The sequence below is a fragment of the Vidua chalybeata genome (genome assembly GCF_026979565.1).
Source record: "Vidua chalybeata isolate OUT-0048 chromosome W unlocalized genomic scaffold, bVidCha1 merged haplotype SUPER_W_unloc_5, whole genome shotgun sequence".
In the NCBI taxonomy this organism is placed as follows: domain Eukaryota; kingdom Metazoa; phylum Chordata; class Aves; order Passeriformes; family Viduidae; genus Vidua; species Vidua chalybeata.
This window is the reverse complement of record NW_026530340.1, coordinates 29,972-44,598: the sequence shown is the minus strand read 5'-3', so window position 1 is coordinate 44,598 and position 14,627 is coordinate 29,972. Positions and strand designations below refer to the sequence as shown.

The following is a 14,627-nucleotide window of genomic DNA, read 5'->3' as shown; positions in this document are numbered from 1 at the left end:
AGTCCTTGGGAGGAGGGTTCTCATTCTTTGTTTGTCACAGTGGTAACGAGGCAGATGAGGGGTCTTCAATGAAGGACCACAGGAGTCACCCCAAAAGTTCATTTGGCTTAAGAACGGAGATTAGAAGCAGGCTGTGCATCAGGCTGTCCCGTGCTGGGTCCGTGTCAGGTCCTTGCCAACTCCTTGCCAAGTTCTTGCCAGGCCTTGTTCGGAACAGCCAGCGTGACGGTTCAGTGGTTGCACCTGCACTGTGTCCTGTTCTAAGCCGGAACTACAGTGGGGGAAGGGATTCTTTCTCGTGGCAATCGGAAGGCAGAATGGAAAATGAGGGGCTTCAGACGGGCTCTTACAATGTGTTATGGAGATTTGTTTACCAAAGGGTGATTTCTTAATTGGCCAATGGAGACGGTGTTTGGATTTCAATCAACCAATCTGGTCTGTCTGTATCAGATTGTCTGCAAGAGCGATGAGTGTTTCTTAGTAGTAGAGTATAGTATAATATAATAAAGTGATTGATCAGCTTTCTGGAATCATGGAGTCAATGCTAATTATCACCACTCCGGGGACGCCCTGCTACGATAGTTATCCAAGCCAATTTTCCCTTACCTCTGAATGCTAAATAGAATAGGCTTAACAGGCACATCAGCAACACCAACCACTGTAGACCCAAAGAGAGGGCTGAGGGGTTGGGAGAAAATTTCCCCCGGTGTCATTTCCTCACAGTGGGTACCATTATTAAAGTAATTCCAAATACATACAGTTAGTGTGTGGGAGCCTCGAATCCATGTGCCCACAGTCCAGAGGAAATTAGAAATCCATAAATTCCTCACCACGTTAACCCATCAAACAAATTGGATAGCAGCCACAGTAGCCATAGTTATAGGATGGGAAAAATGTAGCCACAACCATGTGCCACCCAAAGCAGGGTAAGCTAGACCACATGGTGACACCTAACAAGGTTTCTATAACCAGTACACCAAAAAAAAAAAAAAAATGTTACTCAAGAATTGTTATTCTCATTTCATCCTTTTCCTCTTCATGGCCTATAGCTGCAGATTGGGCACCAAAATTGGTCTTGGTTTACAAGACAGGTGTCTGCTAGGGAAAGCAGAAAAAAGCCTCCTGTGGAATGGAGAATGTAAACCCCCTCCCTCCAAATTATTAGAATTGTGAAATCAAGGGGCTCTCAGGCAAAGATGTGGGAATAGCAATAACAGTTCTTCACTAGTGTGTACAATAAAGCAAACAAACAGCAGCACCTCCGGCGCTGGCAGCAAACAGAACAGGAGCCCAGTGCAGCCTTTCGGCCGCGGCACTTTCCCTGCGGTGCAGCTCCGGGCACGGCCGGCAGGGGCGCTGGTGGCTCCCGGGGGGCAGGGCAGGTGCGGTGATCCCCGCGCGGCTGCAGGGGGCGCTCCAGCGCGGGCTCGGGGAGCACACGGCCATGGCGGCTTTGTCCCAGGGCGGGAAGGGCTGGAAGAAGGCTCCACTTCACAAACCCTGGGGGCAGCCGGCTCCGGGGCCCCAGCAGGACTCTGGGAAAGCAGCAAGCTGGGCCGGCAGGATGTCTCAGCAGGCAGGGGCTGAGGGGCTCCCAGCAGGGCAGGGAGAGCCGAGCTCAGGATCCCGGGCACCCGAGCAGACGGGGATAGGTCTCTCTTTTAGAGGGGCAGGTGTTAATAAGGTCCCAGTTTAGGGGCTGTTCTCACGAGCAGAGGCTCACCCCATGACAGAAGAAGCAGCTCTGGGCCTGGCTCCAGCAGCAGCAGTGGAAACTCCCTTTCCCTGTGGGAGGCGGTCCTGGGGGGATGTACCAGGAATGCCCTGGGATCCGCAGTAGTCTAAAGAAAGGCATTGTACTAGGGTTCCTGCCTTTTCCCATGTTCATCACTAGTTGCACCCTCCCCTGTTAAATGCCTATCAACCAGTTATGCCATCCCCAGTTCTGGAAAGTTCTCAGTTCTACGTTCTGTGATTGGTTCTCTCCCCGAAACCACTCCTTCCCCTTTCTCTCATTGGATTGTCCCATCCTTACTCCTCCCATGGGCCCCTATCCCATTGGTCCCTATGTACCCTGACCCCACCTCTCCTCCCCCAGTTATAATCCCTGACCCCTCCTCAGGAGGGGGCTCTCAGATTCAGCTTCCCTCTTGAGAGGTGGTCTCCCTGCATCTTCCCTGTCTTTCCCTGCCTTTCCCTGCCTTCATCTAACCTGCAATAAACCCTCGAGAACAACAGTGCTCTGGGTGTCGTCCCGTCTTTTGTTGGATTTACCCTCTTTGCTATCTGGGCTCCTGTCGACCGGCCAGCAGCGGGCTTCCCTGCAGGACCAAGGTCCAGGGCGCCCGCATTTCCCAAGAGCAGTGGCTCTGATCGTCCTCCTCCCAAATAAAGGGATCAGCCGATAATCATCAGCCAATGATAAGGAACGAACAGAAAGGAAAAACCCAACCCCCAACACTGGTTTGCCATGCTTAATCCTGTGGGACAAATTCTATAAAGGTTTAATTCCACCTTTATAATTGCTTACATACGAGCTCTTGAAAAGTCAGGGGCAGGGACTGGAACCTGCTGCTCCAAGGCTCCCCTCACAAAAGGAGTTTAGAAAGCCTGGAGGTCCTTGGAGGTATTTGGGGATCTATAGGGGCTATTGTGGGTCCTTTCTGTATCTCTTGACCCGACAGGAGCTTCTCTAATAAACTTTGCCTAAAGCTTCCACTCTGCCCATGACAGGAACCCCTGTGAGTGCCGGTGACATCCCAGCTCTTTGGCAGCCTGGAGACACTTAGAAAGTTCTCACAGAACCCCTCTGAGTGCCTGTCAAAAAATCTGATCCTTATTAGGCAAACATCATCAGGACCCATTGCTATGGTCAGTTTCTACGGCAACCATCCCCAGCCCCTGTTGCTATGGTCAGTTTCCATGGCAACCATCACCAGCCCCTGTTGCTATGGTCAGTTTCCATGGCAACCATTGGCAGTCCCATCCCCAGGGTCATGGGATCCCAGAGCCACAGAATTGGCTGAGCTGGGAGGGACCCATCAGGATCCTCGAGTCCAACTGCTGGCCCTGCACAGGACACCCCAACAATGCCAGCCTGGGCCTGGCAGCGCTGTCCAAACGCTGCTGGAGCTCAGAGAGCCCTGGAGCTGTGACCCTTCCCTGGGCAGCCTGGGCAGTGCCCCAGCAGCCTCTGGGCAAAAACCTTTTCCTGAGATCCAACCCCAGCCTGCCCCGACTCAGCTGCAGCCGCTCCCTCCACTCCTGTCCCTGAGCACCAGAGTGAAGAGGTTCCCACAGCCCCAGCCAGGGACCCGCTCCCAAGGCTGTTACCGTGGCCACCAGGGCTGGCACCAGCTGGGATGCTCAGTTTCCAGGGGCCGGGGTTCAGGAATGGGATTCCCCAATTTCCTGCTCCCGCTAAAACCGCGCTGCTGCTCGCTGCCCTCCCGCCTCCCATGGAAAGCACAAAAGGCAAAGATCCCAGGTTGGGATAAGAACAATTTACTGGGAACAGCAACGAGAGACGGAACAAACAGGAACAGCAACAATATTGATAACAGAAGGCATAAGATGAACTATTTACAGGGAAAACTACATCACCATTGACTGGCTCTTCCTGACCATGTATTTCCTCCTGCCTGGAAAGTACACCCTTCTCCTCAGAGAGAGAGAGAGAGAGAGAGAGAGGGAGAGTCCCTTTCCTGCCCCTGGCAATGACCTGAGGTGGGAGTCAATGTAATGACAGGGCCATGGCCAGACCCTCATGTTCCTCAATCCCAAACCATTTCATTGGCAGGGGCAGGAAAAGATAATGATGTGATGGATCACAGGGAACATGGATCACCAGGGCTCTTCCCAACATGGGCTCTCCCATGGGGGATGGAGCTGGAACAGTTCATGAAGCTCCTCCTGCAGCTGGGGCACTTGCAGGGCTTCCATTACTTGTGCCTCTGTTCATGTCGGGTCAAGTGAGAGCTCCTGGAGAAGCTCTTCCCATACTGGGGACAGTCGTAGGGCCTCTCCCTGGTGTGGATGTGCCGGTGCCTGATGAGGTGGGATTTTTGCTTGAAGCTCTTCCTGCAGTGCAGGCAGTGGAAGGGCCTCTCCCCGGTGTGAATCCGCTGGTGCTTGAGAAGAATGGAACTGGTCTGAAAGCTCTTCTGACACTCAGGACACTCATAGGGCTTCTCCCCAGTGTGGATCATTTGGTGGATGATCAGGTGGGACCTCTGGCTGAAGCCCTTCCCACATTCCCCACATTTGTATGGCCATTGCCCAGTGTGGATGATCTGGTGGCAGATCAAGTGGGACCTTTGGGTGAAGCTCTTCCCACATTCCCCACACTCGTAGGGCCTCTCCCCAGTGTGGATGCGCCTGTGCCTGATGAGTTGGGAGCTGTAGCTGAAGCCTTTCCCACACTCCCCACACTTGTAGGGCCATTCCCCAGTGTGGATCATCTGGTGGCAGATCAGGTTGTTGCTCCACCTGAAGCTCTTCCCACACTCCAAGCACTTGTAGGGCTTCTCCCCATGGTGAACGTGCTCATGGACCACCAGCTCTGAGCTCTGCCTGGAGCTCTGCCCACCTTCCTTGCACAGGGTGGGTCTTTCCTCCTCAGAGCACCCTGGGCTGGGTTTGCAGTCCCTCCTCCTGTGGGATCTCTGGGGATTTTCCTCCCCGTTGGATTCCTGTGCCATGGAACCACTCAAAACAGCCTCTTCCATGAGGTTCTGCCGTGGGGATTTGTCCTCCCTGGTCTCCATCCTCAGCTCCTTGTCTGGGGGAGGAAGGACAAGGAGAGGATGGGATTTGCCTCCGTGCCAGAGGGAAGGGGAAGGAGATCCCCCCAGTGCGTGCCCACCAGGACGGCGTTGGCAGCGGGGTTGTCCTGCAGCCAGGGGCCATGCTGGGTTGGGAGGTGGAGCAGGAGAGAGGGGGAAAGGGGCACTGACTTCCTCCTCACCTGCCTGGGTGTCCCAGGGCTCCTTCCTCATCCTTGGAGCCTTCTCCTCCATTTCGCAAACGCTTGCAGATGGGAAATTCTGTTTTGGGAGGAAAACAAGGGATGAGCTCATTGAGTTTTGTACTAGTTTGAAGGCAAACCAGGGAGAGAGTCTATGCCAGAATTACAATTTAATCAGAAAATTAAGCTCAAGGCAATGATCCAGAAACACTGCCTTAATCTGACAGAGTCAGGATATAACCTGACACCCCGTTGGGCAGGGTGGTGGTAGCAGACTGATGAAATGGTGGCTGCAGTCCTGTTGGAGTGATGAACGTGATTCTGTCAAAGCAGGGATCCTGTAGAAGGGTCTGGTCTTCCTCTGAAGGTCCAGCTGTGCTTATGGAGCTCTTGTCCTCTGGGAATCCAGTAGGCAAGGTGGTCCTGGTGTTGCACTGCTGAGATTATATCCAGGCAGGAACGCTTGGTTCCTCCCCCTGGGCGGAGCATCCCACAATGGGATGATGTAATTTTATCAGTCCTGCAGTGACACTCAATGGCCCATGAACAGAAGATGGCCCCTGGAGGGCGTTATCAGGGCTGAGTCATGGCAGAGATAAAGAACACTGCCCCACCTGTTTATCACAGTTCATGAAGATGGTGGCTGAAAACACACTTTTGGTTACATCTTACATTGTCACCTGAAGCAGTGAGGCAATCCCTGCTCAGGGTGGGGTTACCCATACTGGCTCAGGTGTATGACCCCGATTGGAGTTCCGTCTTGGAGAGGTGGATGATTATTTTTGCAGGTGTATTTGCTGTGCCACCTCAGACCACTGCTTCGAGCAGGGCCTGGCAAGGACCTGGCAAGGAGTGGCTTGTTCTACGTGCTTACACCTGCTTCACGATACCTGCTCAATCCACGAATTTTCCCATCTCTTGGCCAAATGAACTTTCTGGGGTAACTCTGGTGATCTCCCATCGAAGACCCCTCATCTACCTCATGACCAGTGTGACGGACGGAGATTGAAGCCCCTCCCAAGGACTGAGACTGAGACCCCTACCTGCTTTGGCAGGTATAATCCCCTTTCCAGTCTTTTTCTTTCTATCCTTTATTTCCTTTCTGTCCCCTCCTTTGCATTTGCTTTTCACACTCTATAATAAAGATTCATTTGTGGTGATTAAACTGATGGTCCCCTGCTGTTTGCCTTTTTACACCTTTGGCATCGGTAAACGAGCCATCACAGCACCCCGCTCCTCTGAGCAGATTGTGACACTCCCTCACGGGATCGTAACCAGCGGGCAGGGTTCCTTCCTCCCCCAATAGCTCCGGGATTCTGTCAGGGACTCGCTTCCCTTTCCTTCTTCCCTCTGCTTGCAGCTGGGAATGCGCTGGGAAATCCCAGCAAATCCACCTTTGCTGCGAGCTCTGGGAGCTCACACAGCTGCTGCACCTTGTCCTCTGGCCCTGAACAGCTCCTGGGGAGGCACGGCAGGAGCAGCACCCTGGGAGCCTCAGGAATGCCCCTCTGGGATCCATGGCACACGCTCCCAGGGGCTGGAATTCCAGTTCCCAGCCAGGAAAAGGTCTTCCTGCCCTTGACGGCAAAGCTCTTAACAAGGAGCCAGAAGCCAAGTGCAGCAAGATCCTACAGTGACATTTCACTGCCAGCCTTCATAACTTCACCCATGGTGGTTGTAGCTCCTGGATTGGGAATTAAATCAGGGCGGGGTCTTTGGTGGGAGCTGTCCTGGGTCAAGGGAGACACTGAGAGAGAAACAGAGCAGGCAAAGAGAGGCAGGAGAGAAAGGAGGACACAAACACAATCAGCTGAGAAGGTGGCACTCTGAAAACAGAACTGCAAGTGCCTGAAAAGGAAGGGGATGGAAAGAAATAATTTTGTAACTTGTATTTCCAATAAAAATACAATTTCCTCCCTTTCTCACAAATCTCCTTCCGGTGTCATTGAGCAGGGCTGTCAGAACGTTCTTCATTCTGAGTGGATGTTCCAGGCTGCAGCCACAAACAGGGAATGGGGATTTTCCTGCTCCTGGGGAGTTTGACATCCTCAGCTTGGGAGAGGAGGAGGCACCAGAAGGAAAGGAGAGATGGGCTTCACTCTTCTTAGGAAAGAGGAGGGGGAAAATCTCTCATCATGTCTGCAGCTGCTCCCACAGGAATGTGAGGGCTGATCCCAGAGCCCCAAGGGTCACATTCAGGGCTGCCCTCAGGGAATGCTCACCTGGTATTGAGGGGCAGCATGGGAGCACCTGGATCTTGGAGCACCCAGCTGCTCCCCATGTTTGGAGGTGCCTGAGGAGGGCTGGGACCATGCCAGGGACATCCTGCAGTGACATCCCCCCTGTCCTGCTCTGCATGTGCTCAGTCCCAAACCTGACCCTGATCCTGGTCTCAATCTCACTCCACATTTAGACACACTCAGAGTTCTGTATTTAATCTCATCCCAGTGCCAGACTCATCTACACCCAGACCCAATCCCAGCCCCAGCCCTAAAGCCAATCCCATGTCTAGCCTTAACCCCAAACCCAGCTCTAACCCAAATCTCAGGCCCAATCCCAACCCCAGCCCCAATTCCAGCCCCTTCTTAAACCCTCAGTCCAAACCAAATCCCAGGTTCAGCCCTTCTGGGGGTTTGGGGGTGTCTCTGTCCCTCTAACCCCGATGATGTTTGGGTAGGGTCACACCAGGGCTGAGAGGGACAGAGACCCCCCCGGCCTCCCCAGGGATGAGAAGGTTGGAGAGCCCCCCCAGCCCCGAGCACCCTCAGCGCTGAGAGGGACACAGAGCCCCTGGTCCCCAGCCCTGCACAGGCATTCCCTGAGGCCAGAGGGATGGAGACCCCCTGAGCATCCCCCAGGGCAACGAGACAGAGACCCCCGAGCATCCTTTGGGCTGAGAGGGAGAGAGACTGCCCTGAGCAGCCCCTGGCACAGGGTGAGAGGGAGGGAGACCCCCCAGGCATTCCCTGAGGTGTGAACGATGGAGACCCCCTGGGGAATTGCCTGGAGTGACAGGGACAAGGACAAACCCTGCAAGCCCCTCCCAAGCATCCCCCAGGGTGAGAGGCGCAGAGACCCCTCGAGCATCCCCTGAGCACTGGACAAAACAAACTCGGCAGAAATCAAATTTAACCCTACATAAAATGCCTTGAGGAATATTTGCTCTTCCCACAAGTCACCTGTGATGGAAATGCAAACAAATCCCAAACATGAATAAACTGACAATAGAAGCAATTCTGTGGCAATTCCAAGTTTAATCGGTTCCTGCACAGCTCCAGCTCAGCTGTTGGCAGGTTCCGATAAAGAAAAGTGAAAATTTGGTCCAATACAGATTATTAAAAGGAAGGGAAAGCTCTGTGTAGCTGTCACAAAGGTGACACAGACAAAGAAAAGAATGATTCTCACATTTGGCAAAGCCCCCAAGCCTGTGAATTTGGGAATTTTTCAGGAATTTTACTACTTGAGCTGGGCTTCTTGGAGGACTTCTGGCAGCCTTGTGTTCCTCACCTTGTGGTGAATGATCCTTGTCAGTCTTGCTGGTATCATTTGCTCCCTTCCCTCCAGTGATTTTAACAAACTTTTCAATGAAGGACAACAAAATATGTTCTTTACACTGGCCACCCACAACAGTAATTTTCCTCATAAGTTCTCCCACAAGTCCCTCAGAGGAAGCTGCATCCAAGTTTCCAAGAGTTCCTCCAGAAAGAGCCAAAACCTCCTCAGACAAGGGAACCATGTGGTTGTCAAAGGCACTTGGGGTCAGACAACTGTGCCTAAACTCACAGCAGCCAAAAAATGTTGTAATCTGGTTAATAAAATTGTTAGAGAGAAGCCTCTGCCCCAGTTAAGGTGCTAACGAGACCAAATCCCAAGTGGATTTTATTGAACAGTAAATGTGAAGGTAGAGAGAGAGATGGAAACAAAGAGAAAAGGGGGAGAGCAAGGGAGTGACAGGGACAGAGACCTCCCCTAGGGCAGGGCAAGTGTGACATTGTCCCCTGTGTGTGTGGCCTTCCCAGGGTGGGGGTTTTACACCTGAGCCAGTTTGGGTAAGGGGGGTGGTGTTCACCCCCCACCCCGAGCAGGGATTGCCTCACTGCTTCAGGTGACAATGTAAGATGTAACCAAAAGTGTGTTTTCAGTCACCATCTTCATGAATGTGATAAACAGGTGGGGCAGTGTTCTTTATCTCTGCCATGACTCAGCCCTGATAACGCCCTCCAGGGGCCATCTTCTGTTAATGGGCCATTGAGTGTCACTGCAGGACTGATAAAATTACATCATCCCATTGTGGGATGCTCCGCCCAGGGGGAGGAACCAAGCGTTCCTGCCTGGATATAATCTCAGCAGTGCAACACCAGGACCACCTTGCCTACTGGATTCCCAGAGGACAAGAGCTCCATAAGCACAACTGGACCTTCAGAGGAAGACCAGACCCTTCTGTAGGATCACTGTTTTGACAGAATCACGTTCATCACTCCAACAGGACTGCAGCCACCATTTCATCAGACTGCTGCCACGCCCCTGGCCAGCGGGGTGTCAGGTTATATCCTGACTCTGTCAGATTAAGGCAGTGTTTCTGGATCATTGCCTTGAGCTTAATTTTCTGATTAAATTGTAATTTTGGCATAGACTCTCTCCCTGGTTTGCCTTCAAACTAGTACAAAACTCAATGAGCTCATCCCTTGTTTTCCTCCCAAAACAGAATTTCCCATTCCCAGACCTTCAACAGATGGAGGAGGAGGCTGCAAGGAAGAGGAAGATGTCCCGGGACACCCCGGCAGGTGAGGAGGAAGTCCCTGCCTCTTTCCCCCTCTCTCCTGCTCCATCTCCCAGCCCAACCTGGCCCCTGGCTGCAGGACAACCCCGCTGCCAACGCCGTCCCTCAAGGGATATACTGGCGGGATCTCCTTCCCCTTCCCTCTGGCACGGAGGCAAATCCCATCCTCTCCTTGTTCTTCCTGCCCCAGAGGAGGAGTTGTGGATGGAGACCAGGGAGGACAAATCCCCACGGCAGGACATTTTGAGCAGCTCCATGGTGCCAGAATCCAACAGGGAGGAAATTCCCGAGAGATCCCACAGGAGGAGGGGCTGCAAACCCAGCCCAGGGTGCTCTGAGGAGGAAAGACCCACCCTGTGCCAGGAAGGTGGACAGAGCTCCAGCCAGAGCCCGGAGATGGTGGTCCATGAGCAGCTTCATGACAGGGAGAGGCCCTACAAGTGCTTGGAGTGTGGGAAGAGCTTCAGGCGGAGCAACAACCTGATCTGCCACCAGATGATCCACACCGGGGAATGGCCCTACGAGTGTGGGGAGTGTGGGAAGGGCTGCAGCTCTGCCCTCGTCACCCACCAACGCATCCACACTGGGGAGAAGCCCTACGAGTGTCCCCAGTGTCAGAAGAGGTTTCAGACCAGCTCCCATCTTCTTGTACTTCAGCGGATTCACACAGAGGAGAGGCCCTTCCGCTGCCCTGACTGCGGGATGGGCTTCAAGCACAGCTCCACCCTCGTTACCCACCGGCGCATCCACACCGGGGAGAGGCCCTACGAGTGTGGGGAATGTGGGATGAGCTTCAGCCGAAGCTCCAGCCTGATCCAGCACCAGAGGATCCACACCAGGGAACGGCCGTACCAGTGTGGGGAATGTGGAAAGAGCTTCCGCCAGAAGTCCCACTTGATCCGCCACCAGAACATCCACTCTGGGGAAAGGCCACACAAATGTGGGGAATGTGGGAAGAGCTTCACCCAGAGGTCCAAACTGATCATCCACCAAATGATCCACACCGGTGAGAGGCCCTACGAGTGTCCTGAGTGTCAGAAGAGATTTTGGACCACCTCAGATCTCCTCCAGCACCAGCAGATTCACACCGAGGAGAGGCCCTTCCTCTGCCCTGACTGCGGGAAGGGCTTCAAGCACAACTCCCACCTCGTCACCCACCAGCGCATCCACACCGGGGAGAGGCCCTACGAGTGTCCCCAGTGTGGGAAGAGCTTCACCCAGAGCTCTAACTTGACCAGACACCAACGGACCCACTGCTAAGGGAAGCTCCGCAAGTGCCCCAACTGCAGGAAGAGCTTCATGCACTGCCCCTACTCCATCCCCCATGGAAGGACCCACGTTGGTCAGAGCCCTGGTGACCCACGTTCCCTGTGATCCCTGCTGAGAAGACACCTGGCTGGTGGTCTCCATGTCCTCTTGTATCCCCATAGGCACCTGGATGAACACAGGGGCAGGAACATCCATCAGGACTCTGATCTAAACTGGAAATTCATTGGGAAGAAGTGATTTGTTGACTTTACACCCAAAAAATCTCACCTGCTCTGTCCAGTTATTTCTTCTCGTGGCTTCAAACTGTGCTGCATGATCTTGGAGGTTGTTTCCATCTAAATGATTTCCATCTCTATCTTCACCCAGTCTAAACAACCAAAACTGGGGTGAAAATAAAGAAATTGAACAAAGAGATAGAAAGCTGCACCATTTACTGCAATTTGGGGGTGAATTTGGGGTTGGTTCAAGGCAATATTTGGGAGAATTTGGCTGTTCTGTGGTTGTCAAAGCCAGAGGACATGGCCATAATCTCAAAGGTGTGCCGGCAGAACGTGTCCACCCGAGCCCACCTGTTCTCCAGGAATTCTGGTTGTCTGTCCCAGTCCCTGGTCAGGGTCTCCCCATTTGGGGTGTCCCCTGCAAAGTGCCCAAATTGCTGCTGAAGTGCCCGAGCTGGTCCTGGCTGTAAATGTTCCTGTCCACCAACCTCTCCTGGTCAGTGCCGTCGGGGGTGGGAGGGGGTTTAGGGGCTCCTGGGGGGACTGGGAAAGGTTTCTGTCAATCTCATGGGCATTTGTGGTGCTGGGAGGAGGCTTGGCAGGGTCTGTGAGGGAGGTTTGGGTCCCTGACAGGGCTGTGTGGCTTGCAGAGAATTTGGGTCGGTCTTGGGGAGATGGAAAGAGGTTTTGGTGGTTCTTGGGGTCATTTATCTTACAGGGAGTAGTTGGGGCAGTCCTGGCTGGGAGCTGTGGGGTGGTTTGAGGAGTCCAGGGGTAGCTGTGGGGCTGAGAGGGTGTTTTTGGGTGGTTGTGACTCCCCCAGACCCCCAAAGCTGCCACCAGACCCCACCCCCAAGATGCTGCCAGGGGTCAGTGGCTCCATGTTTGGGTTCATCCTCCTGGTGCTGCAGGAGAAGGTGACGGGGGGTCCCCGGGGCCGTGTGTGTCCCCCCCAGAGCGTGTGTGACACCCCCCATCCCATTGTCACCCCCTTGTCCCTCCCCACAGGGCTGCAGCCCCAGCTCCTGCTCCCCCAGAGGGAATTTGGGGAGGGTCCGAGGGGGTGCGCAGCCCCCGCCAGGGGATGACCCCGGCCCAGCCCCTTTGTTCAGCACCAAGCTGGGCTTGGGGCCGCAGGAGGAAGAGGCCGGTGGGAAGCAGATCCTGCAGCTGGGGCAGTGCTGGGGGTCAGGGCAAGGTCCTGCCCTGCACACCTGGCTCAGGTGTGACCCTGCCCCGGCAAGGGAGCGGGACATTCCCATCCCCACGGATCAGGGCTGGGAGCAGCACTTGGAACACGGACATGGAAATACTGGCAGCGACTGGGAGCACACTGAGGGCTACTGGGAGCATCTGGGAATGACTGGGAATGACGGGTGCATGCTGGGGGCAGCTGGGATGTACTGGGAATGAATGAGATCATCTGGGGGCAACTGGAACCATACTGGGGCAACTGAGGTGACTGGGAATGAGCATGCTGAGGGAAACTGGGATATACTGGGAGTGTCTGGCACCATACTGCACAGGACAACACTGGGAACAGCTGGGACCATGCTGGCGGTAACTGGGGGAAACTGGGAGTGACTGTGTCTATACTGGGGGCCACTGAGGTCATACTGCCAGTGACTGGGACTGTATTGGGGGTGCCTGGGTGCAACTGGGATCGTACTGGGTGGAACTGGGACGACACTGAGGGGGATGAGGATCATACTGGGAGTGACCAGGAGCATGCTGAGAACAGTTTGGACCATGTTTGGGACAAATGGGATATACTGGGAGCAACTGGAACTGAACTAAGGGTCACTTGGAGTGGCTGTGGGAAACTGGAATCATGCTGGAAGCAACTGGGAGGAAATGGGAGTGACTGGGAGCATGCTGGGATCAACTGGGATATACTGGGAGAGACTGGGAGTCACTGGGATCATACTGGGAGGGACTGGAACCACAGCAATGGCCTGGGCTGGGTGATGAGGGGCCTCAGGGAGCGCAGGGAGCACTGTGACCCTGCGGGGCCCGATGGAACCAAGGGGACATTATGACACTCTGGGCCCGGCCTGGCCGTGGGGTGTTTTGGGAGCCCCGGGGTGCCCAGGGCAGCAGAGCAGAGCCCCTGGCTCAGGGGCAGCAGCTCCCCGGGACACCCTGGGCGGGCGGGCGGCAGGGGATGCCCAGGGAGAAGAGGAAGCCAAGGCCCAGCGCCCCAAGAACGGCACCGGCTGAGGGACGGGGCAGGAGGGAGAGGCCACTGCTGGGACGGCTCCGGGGCTGCCCAGCACTGAGCCAAGGTTGTGTGACATCACAGGGGATGGGTGACATCACAGAGATGGCTGTGTGACATCACAGGGGCTGTGTGACGTCACAGGGACTGTGTGACATCACAGGGCTGTGTGACATCACAGGGGCTGTGTGAGGTCACTGGGGAGGTCACTCCACCCCAGCCCCCCCTCACAGTTCCCCCAGAGAAGTCCAACGCTGCTCGTGCACAGCGGGGTCCCCTGTCCCCTCGGGTCCCCCCACCCCCGGCGCCGCAGCCTCCCCCAGAGGATGTTCCACGAGATCAACCCCAGAGCCTGACACGGGGATGGGGGACGGGGCTGTGGGGGGTGGGACAGGGGGACAGGGACCCCCTGGCAGCGTCTCCGTGTCCCCCAGGGCCAGAGCCTGGGCCAGGGCTCCTTCACCCTGTTACCAACGAGGGCTTGAGAGCTCTGAAAAAATCCCCAGCAAGGGAGCAGCAAAAACCAGATTTAATATTAAGCGACAGCACGGCAAAGTTCCTTGGCAAGAGTCACTCTGCTCCTGACTGGACACTTCAGGCACAGCAAGGAAACAAAGCAACAACAAAACCAAACAAAATCCAGACAATCAGACCAGAAATTAGCCAATAACTGAGGCTTTCCTTCCTCTGGAAAAGAACTGTCCTTCTCAGCCAGGCACCCATGACCACAATCGGGATTTCACCTCCAACATTGCCTGTTGTGACAGACTGGAGGAGATTGTTGGCTGGAAACATTTCCTGTGTGGGGGAGGAAGGGGCAGGTCCAGCCCTGCCCTGCCCTGGAACCCCAGCCCTGCCCTGCCCTGGAACCCCAATCCCCCCAGAGCCTCTATCCCAGCCCAGCAGTGGCTGCCAGTCCCTGGCACAGCACAGGCAATGCTCCACAGCCACCTCTGGAGCCCCAGCCCAGATCCTGAGTGACCAAATGACCCCAAGTCCCACCTGGGGGAAGGGCTCAGGGACAACAAGGGGTATTTAAGGCTGAGCACAAGGCAAGCACACATCTTGACCCTACCTCCTCTTGGAATTTCCATCTGAACACTGCTGGAATCCAGGAGTTGGTAGCTCTGTGTGTGCTTCTCTAATTTTTTTTTTGCCTTTCTCTCTTTCTGTCTA

General features: G+C 54.8%; 1 protein-coding gene and 1 pseudogene across 1 annotated transcript in view; one reads left to right on the top strand and one right to left on the bottom strand.

Moving 5' to 3' along the window:
- Nucleotides 1-5,231, bottom strand: part of LOC128782904 (zinc finger protein 271-like) — a 510,341-nt pseudogene extending 505,110 nt beyond the window's left edge.
- LOC128782930 (zinc finger protein 551-like) overlaps nt 1-11,294 on the top strand; it is a 113,287-nt gene extending 101,993 nt beyond the window's left edge. The window contains exon 3 of the mRNA XM_053933481.1: nt 9,984-11,294. Within this exon, the coding sequence (XP_053789456.1) occupies nt 9,984-11,006 (1,023 nt within the window). The 3' untranslated portion in view covers nt 11,007-11,294. The remainder of the gene's footprint in view (nt 1-9,983) is intronic.
- The last annotated feature ends 3,333 nt before the right edge of the window (nt 11,295-14,627 follow it).